Source organism: Cryptomeria japonica, chromosome 11, assembly GCF_030272615.1.
Source record: "Cryptomeria japonica chromosome 11, Sugi_1.0, whole genome shotgun sequence".
Lineage (NCBI taxonomy): Eukaryota > Viridiplantae > Streptophyta > Pinopsida > Cupressales > Cupressaceae > Cryptomeria > Cryptomeria japonica.
Genome location: NC_081415.1, coordinates 520838958 through 520852958, shown reverse-complemented (window position 1 = coordinate 520852958; position 14001 = coordinate 520838958). Strand labels below are relative to the sequence as shown.

The following is a 14001-nucleotide window of genomic DNA, read 5'->3' as shown; positions in this document are numbered from 1 at the left end:
GGCATTTCGCCTCTCCACCATGTGGTGTCTCTGATTTTGGGTGGAACATGGGAGGTGTGGGCCACTTTACTAGTGGTGGCACTAGTTGGCCAAACACCAATGGTGATTCTAGTTGGTCGAGCTCATCCAAACGACTTCCATGGTTGTCGCTGGCCATTTCTTTGGCCATTAAGGAGACTGAGAAAGAAGAAGATGTTGTTGTTAAGGAGTAGTGACCCCTTTTGGATGACACTCTTGACCTCGCTGATATATGGGGTTGTAAAGATGATAATGATCCTTCGCCTACCTTCTCCACCACCATCAACCACTGCCTTAGCCACTTAGTGACCATTTTTTGTATTTCTATTTTTGGGCGTTGTTCGAGTGACTCTCGAGGAGTGATCTTTTGTTATCCTACACCTTTTTTGTGAATAGTGTACCTTTAAATCTTTTAATGGAAATGCCTATTCATAAAAAATTTAAAAAACATTAAGAGGGTGTCTCAATCATCAAGGTTAACCTTCTCCTCACCAGGAAAGTTTTTCTATTTTTACCCCTATTCTCATACATTTGGGCATTGATTCATCATTATTGCACTATCATGCTTACTTTTGTAAATTTGTTCTTTGCCTCGAAATGACCATTTTAATTCCAAGGTTTATTTTTGTGCCACTGTAGCTTGACCATTAAAATTTAAACCATTAAATTCAAATTTAGACTTTCTTTCCCCCTTCTATTACTTTTTATGAACCAACTTAATATACGTTAGTGTGACATGTATCTATGCCATAGTATTTAAAGACATTCAATGTGCAATTAATTCACATGCAACATTAAGGAGAAAATAATTAAAGCACACTTCAATTTCTGAATAGACAAAAAAATAGATCCACAAGATTTGGATATAGGTCATCTCTATGGTAGTGAATGTTGCCTTTGATATTTTTTATAAGCATCAATCTAACTTTCCAAAGGGGTTTGACCTAGGAGAACACATTCCTCCATTGAGTTAGCAAACTCATAAAGGTGTCCTTAGACACCACCTTAACACTTTCAACTTTTGGAAAGGTGAATATGAGTATAGGTTTATTGAACCACATTATGTTAGATCATTTTTATGCAACACAATTTAATTCTACGTCTCAAGTTGAGTTTGTGCTAGTCAAGATTGACCATTTGATATTTGAAATCGAATCAAAGCAAATTTTCTATTATGTGATTCACAACTTTATCTTTTTCTATGGTTTGTAAGTCACATTTTGATCTTGCTTTCACCTACCTTACCCTCTCCCCATATACTTATCCATCTCTTTCTCTCTCCCTTTGTCTCTTCCTCTCTATCTGTCTATCCATTTATCTCTATTTCTCTATTTTTATCTATCACTCTACCTCTCTCTATCTCACCATCTATTTTTCTCCCCTTCTATCTTTGTCTCTACTTCTATCTACTCTAAACTAACCACACTATTGGCAGGAACTTGATGCATTGAGTCTCTTATTGTTCAATAAGTTATGCTTCAAAGAAAAATATGGACATAGTTTTATAACAAATGATATTTTAGTGTTCAAATATTGGGAATTTTTAAATTAAATTTTGGTCGAATCTTTAAAAAATCATTTTTAGGAGACTTTACAAAAGATGTGTTATTTCGGTGAGCTACATGATAAGTCACACCTTAATACCTTAATTTTAGGTAGATAAAAGTCTATTGTAAGTTTTTAAAAAAACGGAGGGCCCATTATATTTTGTATAACTACTACATATTGACGAAATTAGCCCTTACCACTACTTGCTCCGTATAGTTTGCTTTTTGTTGTTTTCAAATAAAACAAGCTATAGAGGGAAAAAAAACAATAGAAATCAATAAATAGTTGTTGAAAGACATCAATACAGCCAAAATCCCACATATTCAAACCATGCGTAAAGGCGCGTGGTTAATCAGACCGGGAGGGTTGGGAAAATCAATGACATGGGCCCTTAAACTTGAGGATCGTATCATCTGGGCTCCTGTTCTTATGGTACAAAATACAAGTAGATATCTGGCATAAATCCTCATCTAGTTGTCAATGTCCGAGTGTGATATGCATAATCGCGCCTTATAGAAACAAACTCTGCACTGCAGTTCTCATCCTATTCCTGTTTGTTTGTTTGGATTTGTTCATGGAACACTGATCCACTAATTAGTGCACTGGGCATTCATTAGAATGTGGAAAATTTCTTCATGGATTCCAAGAAGCTTACGAGTAAAGAGAAAAAGCTCAAAAGGAGAGAAGTATGTATATGTATCTCTGCTCCATGCAGTACCCTTTTTGTTTTGTTTTCAATGGAATACCCATAGTTTTTGTGGTGCCCTCGTTGTTTTCTCTCTCTTGGGGTTTGAGATGTGGTTATAAGGTCTGTGCAGAACCTATTTTTTCACTTATTTTTTATTTTGCTTATTTCAGATTGGTGGAAGTTCATTTTTGTTTTTTCATTATTTTTCTTCTTTGTCATTCTTAGTGTTTCTGGCCAAGGTCTTGTGTTTGATTTTATTGTTTTGACGTCTATGATGGCTAGAATTGGTTCAAGGGTTTAGTGATGTCTTGAACCCGATTTCATTATGATGTTGTGAATAGTTTGATGAGTTTGGCGTTCTAGAAAAATAGTTATCTTTTCATTTTGAATGAGTGATGGTTGTGTCCTTGGATTTTCTTGTCATTATTTTACAGTTAAAACTGGGTTTTTGTGAACCCTTTTGTTCTCATGCACTGGACATCCCGCCATGTCGTTTTGCATTGGTAAACCGATCTCTTTAACCAAACTGGACACCAAACATGCTATCTTTTTATTGCATTGGCAAAATGCTTCCTTTTAACAGGACTAGCACTTGATATTCCATTGTGTTTACTATATTGGTAAATTGCCACCTGTTTTAACTAGGCCAGGTACCATACCTCGCATGTTCATTATATGGGTAAATTACCCTTTTCTTCATCAGGCGCTGGGTTTGCCTTTGGCGTAGATGCCACAACTTTGGGATATCTCACCCACTGCTAGATTTGGATGCTGTATATTGTTCTATCACATAAACATAACTTTTGCTTATTTGAACTCGGGGCCTAGCCATGAAACCCTCATTGCTTTACTAGCTGAGCTTGTCTGAATTGTTGAAGTGGTCATCCCACGTTAGCCTGCTGCTATTTTAGGTTCTCTATATCATGGGGGGTTTCTCTTGGGTTTCTATTTTTTGTATATAAGATGGAGTTCCATCCAATCTTGTCCTAACACAGGGCAGCGTGCTGAGTGAAACTTGAACCCAGGCCATCACTACAGAAATCACTCTACCTTACCATTAGACTATTACCTGCTTGACAATTAAGCTATTGGTTCATGTCTGTGAAAGCTTTCATGGCATTTCTCTGATGCCAATACACAAAGGTAGAAGGTAAAGGTGAGTGTTTAGGTCACAGCCCAATCAGTACATGAATTTGGCCATGACAACACTTTTGTGGAAATGAGGTGGGGTTTTTCCTCTTTACCTTAGAAATCATTTCAAATTTATGCCGAGTAAACTAAGCCTTGTCAACATGACAACTCTTTTGTGGAAATGAGGTGGGGTTTTTCCTCTTTACCTTAGAAATCATTTCAAATTTATGCCGAGTAAACTAAGCCTTGTCAATTGGCATGTACTGACAAGTTACGTGTTATTATAGAATCTGTTATACCTTTTCCCATATATTGAGATTATTTTTTTAGTAGTCCTTTGTAATAGTGGTTGGGATTGTCACTGGTTTCATTTGAATATCCGAGAAATAGCTTTGTGTTGAATTTAATATTTATAGAGCTTCTCATAGAAATTCACACATATTTAGGCAATGTCTTCAAACGTGGATGGTAAAGGCAGATTTCTTCACGTCTCAATGGTCATTTTCTGTCGCAATTGTTTTCTTTTCAGCGTTTTTTGTTCAAATGGAAGTATTCAGAATATAATTGAGTAACACAATATTCTTCCTCTTGAAATAGTGATAGATTTACTTTTCCTACAAAAATATGGACTCTATTACAGGCATGATATTGCTTGTAATACATCAGAAGTCTCGAGTTTATGGCTCATCTGGATGAGATTAGTTTTTCAAAGTCTGCTGTAATTTATTGATTGAATAAATCCTACAAGTGGTTTGCAACTGTGGGTATCGAGCATGGGAAATTTGAATTGTTTTATATATATGTAAGGGAAACTTATAACTCCAATACTTGAACTGATTGCCCAGGAGTTAGCAAAGAAGAAGGTTGTTGATGAAGCCATAAAAACGGCATATGTTAGACAGGATCATTTGTCTGACTTTCCTGCATTTCATAAGTATGACCGGAATGGTATGCACTATGTACAACTTTTAACCTCAGAGATGCTTTATGTATTGAGATTTTTAAAATTTTTTTCTGTTAAATACTCATTTTGTAGGCTTTCCTTTGTCTTCTTATGATACCAAATTGCATTGAACGACTATTGTATGATTTATGGAGCTATAAGATGTGACTTTTACATTAATATTTTGCCAATGTAGGTCTGTTGTTACGCTTGGAATCTGGCACAGGGGCACAACTGACTTCTCTGCATAAGAACTATATTCAAGAGCTATTAAAGGTTAGTTATGAACATTATATACAGTAAGAATTTATGTCTAAACATTTTCCTGTAGGTAAAAAAAGATGCAGTGTTGCTTCCTATTGATAGTTCATAGAATTAGGGTTAGGGATACCCAGATTGAGTGGCATGTAAACTTTGCTGGTTTTTTCCTTTGCAATTGATTAGTTGAATATGGAGGGTCCATATGGGTCAGAATGGGCATCAGAACAGAAGACCAAGCGTAGAGAAATGGTGGCATTGGAAGCTTGCTATATTTTTGTGCGTAAAATACTTGATAATAATGGGGATAATCATGAGGGTCTTTGGGCTGGAGAAGGGGAGCCCTTGGTTGCATTTGTACAGTACCGATTTATTGTTGAGGAAGAAATACCTGTACTCTATGTGTACGAGCTACAGCTGGAGGAGTGTGTTCAAAGAAGAGGCCTTGGAAAATTTTTGATGCAGTTGATTGAGCTTATTGCCCGAAAGGTATTTGTTTTTTGTTTGTTTTTAGTCTGGAGGATTGATTTTTCTAAGATAATCTCTGCCAATTTTTGAAGAAATTTCTTTGGGTTTTTGGTTTGTTCTCATGAATGTTTATGGTTTACCAATGGTTCTATGAAGTTATAAACCTCTAGTTCTGTTACACGTACCTTTTCCAACATGTTATTTTATCCTTTGCATGTGTCTTTTGTTTGCAGAACAACATGAAGGCAGTAATGTTGACCGTCCAAAAAAGAAATACGTCAGCCATAAGTTTTTACACCAACAAACTAAGGTTGGTTATGAGAATGCTAGGATTGTTGATTTTTCTTTACAAGAATAAAAGAATATAATGTTTAAACTTAATTTAGATGGTACATAGTTAGTGTATATGCCTCCTTTGCTGCAATGAAATTCATGATTTATCTTAAATGGTTTGAGCTAATTCAAAATATCACTACTGAGACAGATAAGTGGAAATTCTAAATGCTTACTCAAGACAAACTGAATGTAGCAAATATTTGTTGCCTTCTTGCCATCAAATTATTGTTAGACTTGGAAATACAAGGAACAGTCTAGCATGATGGATATTATAGTATGATGGGTGCTCCAGATGGTCATTATCATTTGACATAACAGTTTGCCTTCACTCTTAAAAAAAATGAATTTTCTTTTTCTTATTTTACTAATGGCAGGTACACGTTTAGATCCTTATACTACTAAATTTCTTCTGTTATATTGAGTGCTAAGTACCAACCAGTGAATGCCTTATTTTATAAAACAGCAAGGGAGTTGATATGAGCAAAGTAAATGTCTAAAAAGAAAAACAATTTGGTGATTTTCTGCAATCATAAAAATTGTATGCCATTCTTTTTGTTTGTGTTCTGGTATGCTATCCAGTGTTCAAAAAGGCCTCCAAAAATTGACAAACCCATGTCCTAAAAAACATTTATCCACATGCTAAACATTAAAACCACATTCTTTTGACGTTATTGAAATTCTAATTTGCAAACTTTCACCAGTGAAACCTGGTTGATCTGCTTCTTCTGCTGGTTAAGAATCTGCATGAAAGATAAACAAAATGTTAGACACAATGCACCACTGAGAGGGAGAGGGGGTGAATCAGTGGTTCTCAAATCTTTTCCCTTTAGCAATCCTATGTGAGCATATCGGTTGATAGATCTAACTCAAAGCAGACTTACCGGTTAGTGGGGAGATCAACACAAAAGCAATCACAAAAGGGGACTTCACATAACATCAGTGTATACGAGGAAAACCCAAAATGGGAAAAACCTCGGTGAGCAATGTTGCTAGAGTCTACTGCTCCAATCCAGCCTCACAATGAAAACACAGTTACAAAGTTTAGGGCACCAACCCCTGACTTTAGGGCACCAACCCAAGGAGCTACAACCCCTGCACCGAGCTACAACTCAATGTTCACAATGTAAATTTCAATTACAAAAGTAGTTATCTTGTTACAAGTGAATCTTGCAACCATTACATATATCTTACTCTGTCGGTGAGATACCTTCTTTGTTTCACCGACTCACTTCTCTGCTGCACTTCACTTGTTGCTTCTTTGCCGGTAAGCCCTATCGGTACACCTCTCCTCTTCTTCTCTGCTGGATCTCCACCTTACTCTCTGCTCTTCACCGGTATAACACTTTGTTGGTTCTCTGTTTGCCTTCTCTGTAGCCCCCTTCACTTCTGCTCTGCCGATATGAACACTACCGGTTCTTTTCTCCTACCGGTTGAACGCTTCAACCAAGTTCTCCCTCACTCTCACTCACTTCTCAGATGCTTGTTAAGCACTTGGCTGATTTGCTCTTACATGTAGAAGTATCACACTTCGTAGTAGCACTATGTTCTTCTATACAACAACAACAAACAATCTCTTTGGCCTTCATACTTATAGCCAGGTTTTCCCGCCAAAGCCCAATTCAAAATCCAGGCGGTTAGGGTTTCTTCACCATCCTCGAGGCAAATCGAATCCAATTAGATCTTGCTCGATTTGATCACTCTGACATCCATCTGCACAACTCCGCCAATAATGCACCTTCTAAAACACGACTTCCTTCTTCAATAACTTGCAAACGATCTGTCGGCATACTTCTTGGTCATTCGCCATTAATGGCATGATGGGTTGCTTCAACTACTCCGATCTACTCGATCAGTCTATCCTCGATCCTCTCTTGTTCGTTTAATCTCGAGCCGCGCACTTCTGCAACTTCACCTCAAGCTTCGCAGTCTCCTTTAATGTCGACCAACTCTACACCTACCTCATCAGTGTACATTCCATCTTCATTCGATGCAAGTTCGCCACCTTGACTCTATGTGGCATCCATGTCGATCCATCTGTCAGCTTGACTCTTTCATGTCGGTCCAGATAAGATTACTGACCAGACATTCTACCGGTTCCTCCTTTCTGTCGGTTTACTAACCCTGCTGGTATCTCACATTCTACCGGTTCACTCATCATGTCTGCACTCTGCTGAATTGTCAATGGAACACTTAAACCGGTCTTCAGACATGTCTATCCAAAGCATGCTCATTCCCACAAAGTGGGAAGTCTTCTTCATCTGCACCTTGTCCATTTTACCGGTGAACTTACATACCGGTAAACACTCTTGATGACACCCTGTCATCAATCTTCATCAGACTTCATCTTCAGTCAGGCCACATTCTACTCTGACTGCATCTGGTCAGCCTTGCCTTCTTCCTGATCACATGTAGTTAAGGCATTCCCTCAATTCACCGGTAGATCTGGTGTGAACCTTCAAGTACATCCCTTTACCTCTTCACTTTTATCTCACCAAGCTATAATGCACACAATGCATAATAGGAGATAAGCTCCACTTATCGGTGGAGTGACACCTTGTCTTCTGCATCCTGCAATGTACTCATGTGGCTTCCCTGTTTGTGCAACATCTCTTTAAACAAGCACATGTGAGCTGATGTGGGCACACTCATTGTCAGTCATTGCTTCTCATGATGACTGCATCTTCATTAGGTGGGAGTCCTGCTATTCTGCAACCTCACAGCATACCTGTGATTTGTTCATTCTTCTCTTCCGGTGTTGATGTGATTCAGATAACATCCTGCTTCTTCATGACAAACAACCACTCAAACACCTCTCTATCTCATCACACAAGTAAGGCACTAACTTGTGTATAGGTGACTCTTGAGATCATCTTCCTTACCTTACCGGTGTTTCGCAACACAAGGTGATATCTTGAGATATCACATCCTGTACTCCTCCATAACAATGTTGCACATACATCTCTTCTACCGGTGGTCATCTCATACCAGTTGACATCAATGACAACACAATGCCAACACAAAATTGTCTTTGTTTCAAGGAGGTTGTTTTCTTCAATGCTCTTAAACACGAGAAGCCTTATTATATTTACATTGGTCTTTGATTCAGATTGTATATCTGCTTTTATGGTTGGTTAGTTCCGGCCATAGAAAGTGGTGTTGCTGTTTTTAAGAGGTTTTCAGCAGAAAAGTCCATTCTTACTGAAAATTTAGTACTGCATGATCATTGATACTCATGAAACTCACAAGTAACAATCTCATGTCTATGAAGTAGGGAAGAGAACAATTTTTTTTTTTCATTTGTTAGATGAATTCCAAAAGTGCAAAATTTTCTTTCTTTTATTAGTAGAAAACTCTTCTTCTGGTTTATTCCAATTCTAGGCCACTCAAACCCAAAACTCTTCTTCAAGGTAATTTTCTTGAATTCCAGAAGAAGAGTTTTGGGTTTGAGATGCATCCATTTCCTATGTTACTGAATCACTAGAAAAAACTTGTGCACTTGAGTATGATTTATTTTGGAATTGAATTTGGGTATGAAACACTCGTGGAAAGCCTTTTTAAAAGCTAGAATTGCTTGGAGTCATCAATGTGTGTGCCTAGGCAATCTAGGTTGGATAAGGTGTTCCCATGGTGATTCCAATGTTGGATGAAGATTTTTATGCGTTTCATTGTTGCTTGAACTAGAGGTATTCTTATTGCTTCCACACTTGTAACTAATTTATGTTGCTTGTGATTTGATTCTATTACCATTAGTTCTGTCTTTAATGATAACTGACATAACTTGGGTTACAGATTCTTACAAGTTAAAAATTTAAACTATATATCATAAGGAAACAATTTATAGAGAAATGATTTACACAAGCTTTATATAAATCATATCGTTTTCTTTTGAAGCCAAATTTGTAATTTTATTATAATTTCAAAAATCCTCTCTCTAGTATTTGCAAAAAGCTTAAGTAGACTTATGATGTTGGTTGGGAAATGCTGCTTTACGTGGTGTCTTTTTGAAAGAGGTGATTCAAATCTCCCCTATGTTGTTCGTTTTACTTATGGCAATGAGAGGTTGTCTCTTACTCCCCTTTGGTTCCCTTGTTTGTTTGGAGCTACATTAGAAGGATAGTGGTCTTCGAGCTACCAATATGTTTAATTCTCTTCACTTCCTTCTCCCTTTGGTTCCCTTGTTTGTTTGGAGCTACATTAGAAGGATAGTGGTCTTCCAGCTACCAATCTGTTTAATTCTCTTCACTTCCTTCTCAAGTTTGTTGTGAAAAAATTCCATGGGATTGATTTGTCTCTCTAGTTTGATGCCTTGGAGGTTGCCAGCTCCAATGGAAACTGCAATGGTCGACGCTTTGGTTCATGTGGCTTGCTCTCTTGGTCTTCTTTAATTTTGTATTCTTGGTGTAGCATCGTAAATTGTAACCTTGTACAATTCACACCTCATTCTTGTGCCCCGACTTTAGTGTGTCCCATCGTAGTTATCCCTTAGGCCCATTTTGCTTAGGGAACCCTATATAAAGACATCCTATCAATTCATTTTGACATCCACACTCTATCCACAATCCACCCCATCATTTGTGCATACGTCAAGCATCGTTGTCAAGTATTCTCAAGCATTTCGTCCCACCATATTCTTCAAGCATCACAGAGCAAATCACATCAACTTTTGTGAAAGCATATGTTTATGTTTTTGATGCAGGAGCATCCCCGGTTGATGAGCAATCTTGCATCAACCAAAAACATTTTCCTTTCTTGTTTAGTTCTTTGTGCAATTTCAGTGTTTGTACGGGTAGTTGCTTGTTCTTCGTGGCAGATCTTGTTTGCAGTTTCCTGGTGGTTTCATGTGGTTGATTCCAGATTTCTAGCTCTTTTGGGTTCTTCTCCGGTATGTTATTGCTTTCGGTTGGCTGTTCCTAGGTCCTTGGGACAATTCTTGTGCTTACCGGTTGGTTTTCCTTCATTACCGACGCGATTCTTGGTGTGTGGATCCATCTTGGGTCTTGTTCGATGTTCTTTGGCATGTGGCCGACCCTCTTGCTGAACCACATCACTTGGTTGTTATTTTTTGGAAGGATTTCTTAAATCTTAGGGTCGACCTAATTACACGTTTCATTTTCCTGCATTGGTGAATGTAATCTTTTGAGGCTGACCCAGATATGTTCCGGTGGGTATAAATATGATGTTATGTAATCATTTGTAGGGGTAGAGGAAGTAGAACTGAGAATAACGATTGAGATTCGCATGTTGTGATCTAGTTGATCTTTGGAGTCCCGGTTGGGTTGTTTCTGGCTTGAAGTGTGCATGTAACCGGTTAACTACCGGATGTTCTTTGATGATTACCGGATGATTGCCGGAAGTTCTATGGCTTAAATATGATCTGTTTATATGAATTTGTTATGTTTTCTTGCTGTTTGTGTTGTGTCTCTCTTGCTGCATAAGCTGGTTGACTCTTATGAGGGTTTTTACCAGTTATGGCTGCATCAATTTTAGTCTTCTATGTGTTGTCATTTTGTTGCATCGAAACTTGTGATCACATTCAAAGAGCTTTGCATTATCAATCTACAATCATCCTTTGGAAACCCACAAGGTATATAGTTTCCTTGTTAGGAAAAAAGCAAACATTAGATTTTTGCAAGAGATCAAAGCACAAAGGACTTTAGCTTTGTGTTCATCAACTTGAGCACTCTTAACTTGCCTCTAAGGGAAAAAGGAATGTCAACTTGAAATTATTTTTGATAAGTTGGCATTCAAATGGAAAATTGCATGGTTGGTGGAGGTTTTAGTGCCATTATTCATAAAGATGAGAAAAGCTATGGCTTGTTGTCGCTTGTTGCTCCTATTTCTTTACTGAGCAAGCCATTGAATAACCTATGAGATGCTAAGCCAATGAAATACAAATTTATGTGGATAAACCATTGCTTAAGGGAATGTTCCTTTCAAAAAAGATTCAATAACTCTTTTAAAATTCTTCAGGTCTAATGGATAGACTTCCTATAGAAAGTTGTGTTATCGATTGGGTTGGCTTTGACCATTGGTCATTCTTACTTTGCTTTCAATTGAATAGCTCAATTGCCAAATGCCATTTAGATTTCTATTCATGTGGCTCCACCACTCGATACAAGAAAATATGGAACAATAGTAGTTGAAGTATGTGAAAACTAAATGTTAGTGACACCAAAGCTATTGGCAATATTTTTTTACTATAGCTCAAAAACTCAAGCACAACAAAAACTTGGCAGGCCTAAAGTTTGACTAAGATTGGGTTTTGTCAAATCCTAAAACATTATAAACACAAACTTGCTAAATAAACTTTAAAAACATGCATAAAATTGAAATATAGGGAACTCAAATATTTTTTTCTTAATTTATAGATGAAAAATCAATTCACATCATAGTATCATATGATGCATCAATATGATTATAAATTATAATTATGTATTAATATTTTATAAATTAGTTCTTTACATAAAACTCTTTGTGGTTGCATGTGTGCCCTCGATCGAGATAGTAATAATTCTTGTTGGGAATAATATTATCTTGAGGCCTATCATGTACATTCAACAAAGGCATCCTATTGATGCCATAGCCACCCCTACATCTCCAAATTTGGGTCCATAATTCCCTCGTCTCGAAACACCATGGAACAATGACAAAAACAAGGTCATTTAGGGGCGTTTGAGTCAATCTATTACATTTCTTCATGTGAATGGTCTCAAATGTGAATCAATTGTGCTTATCAAAGAGTAATAACCATCTTGGGTAGCAAATATATATATATATATATATATATATATATATATATATATATATATATATATATATATATATATATATATAGTTGCTACCCCCCCTACATCTCCAAATCTGGGTCCATAGTCCCCTTGTGTCGAAACTCCATGGAACAATGACAAAAACAAGGTCATTTAGGGGCGTTTGAGTCAACATATTACATTTCATTGTGTGAATGGTCTCAAATGTGAATCAATTGTGCCTATCAAAGAGTAATAACCACCTTGGTTATTACAATATTTTGTTTTTTTGGTTCATATCATTGCACCTCAAGTGCTATTTGAATTAGCCAAGCAACCTCTATCCAATGTAGAAGCATTTGCTTTATAATCTTACTAATCATACACAATGCAACAACTTCATGGTGCAAACTTACATGCTTGCACTAAATATGGTAAGCTACCAATGTTAGGGCCATCCCTAGTGTTGTGACGTTTTCACACATTCCCCCATTGCAAATGGGGACCCCACTTTTTGCTTTTTAAAGTCGTTTTAGGTTTAGTTGTCTTGGCTTGGTAGTAGTTACTTAGTTTATAGCCTTTGTGTATGAGAAGGTTTGGTTTGAGTCCGAAATCCATGGGAGAGTGTTAGGATTGAGTTTGAGGACAAATTGCTAGAGTTTGTAAGAAATTGTCAAATGTTGTCATGTTGTAAAGTTGTCAAATGTTGTCATGTTGCAAAGTTGTCAGAGAAGAATGAAGAAAACTAAAACTTCCTAGTTTCCTTATAGGGGTTGTTTTTCCACCCTTTGTTTGAAAAGGAAATTTCCTTGTGTAGTTCGATTTTCCACTCTCCAAGCAAATTGATGAACGATGCAAGTAAAATGGAACGAAGAAGGATGAAAAACAAGGAAATCAAAATCTTCATTCTATTTAGCAATTTCCACCCTTCCTTGTAGTGGTTGAATTTCCACCCTTCTTCGTCTAGTGCGATTTTCCACCCTTCCTTGTAGTGGTTGAATTTTCATCCTTCTCGTAGTGTTCGAATTTCCACCCTTCCTTGTAGTGATTGATATTCCACCCTTCCTTGTGGATATCAAATTTCCACCCTTCCTTGTAGTGGTCGATTTTCCACTCTTGATCAATGCGAATTTCCACCTTTCCTTGTCTAGTACAATTTTCCACCCTTGTCTAGTGTGATTTTCCACTCAATGTCTTGGTGCTTAGTGAATGATCACAAGGAAGCTAGATGTGGAACTTGCTCCCTTAATATCAAGATTTCCTCATGTTTGAATTTCCACCCTTTGGTGTTGAATTTCAACAAAATTATGAAATGAAAGAGGGGAGTTGGCTGCGAGGGAATGCCAAAGGAAACAAAATAAAAGAATTTTATTTGCCTATACAAGGCTGATTTCTACATATGTGAGGAGGTGCACTCCAACTTGGGGATACATATATAAAGATGAAGCAATCCTTTCATTAAAACATTCACTTCCAAATTTGAAATTGTAAAAGGCAGAGCAAGTAAAATCATTTAGACTCACATTCAAAGCGAAATTCAGTATCATTTAAGGCCAAATTAAGGAAATATAGGAAGCGAGTTTGTGGCAGACCTGAAGTGACCTTTTTAGTGACTATTTGAGGCAGATTTTGAAGCAATTTTTCACCACTTTGCGAGCAGAATCAGAAGTACGGATTTGACCAGACTCAAGAAGGGTAAATTTTTTTTAATAAAATGGAGACAAACACCTTGATTTGGAGCAAATTTCTTCAGAGCATTGATCAATTTCCAGATCTGGAACATCAATATTTACAGTTTTCAGCATAATTTCCAGAATATTTTCCAAGATTGTAAAATTTATTTCCAAATTAGGAGGGATTTTTTT

At 37.1% G+C, this 14001-nt stretch overlaps 1 protein-coding gene across 2 annotated transcripts in view; it reads left to right on the top strand.

Annotated features, from left to right (window-relative positions):
* Positions 1 to 1892: 1892 nt before the first annotated feature.
* LOC131070502 (uncharacterized) overlaps positions 1893 to 14001 on the top strand; it is a 30912-nt gene continuing 18803 nt past the window's right edge. The window contains exons 1-5 of one of the 2 annotated variants that reach the window (XM_058006069.2): positions 1893 to 2252; positions 4231 to 4333; positions 4525 to 4604; positions 4773 to 5075; positions 5288 to 5364. In XM_058006069.2, coding sequence (XP_057862052.1) covers positions 2202 to 2252; positions 4231 to 4333; positions 4525 to 4604; positions 4773 to 5075; positions 5288 to 5364 — 614 coding nt within the window. In that variant the 5' untranslated portion in view covers positions 1893 to 2201. The other variant, XM_058006068.1, reaches the window with a different exon arrangement.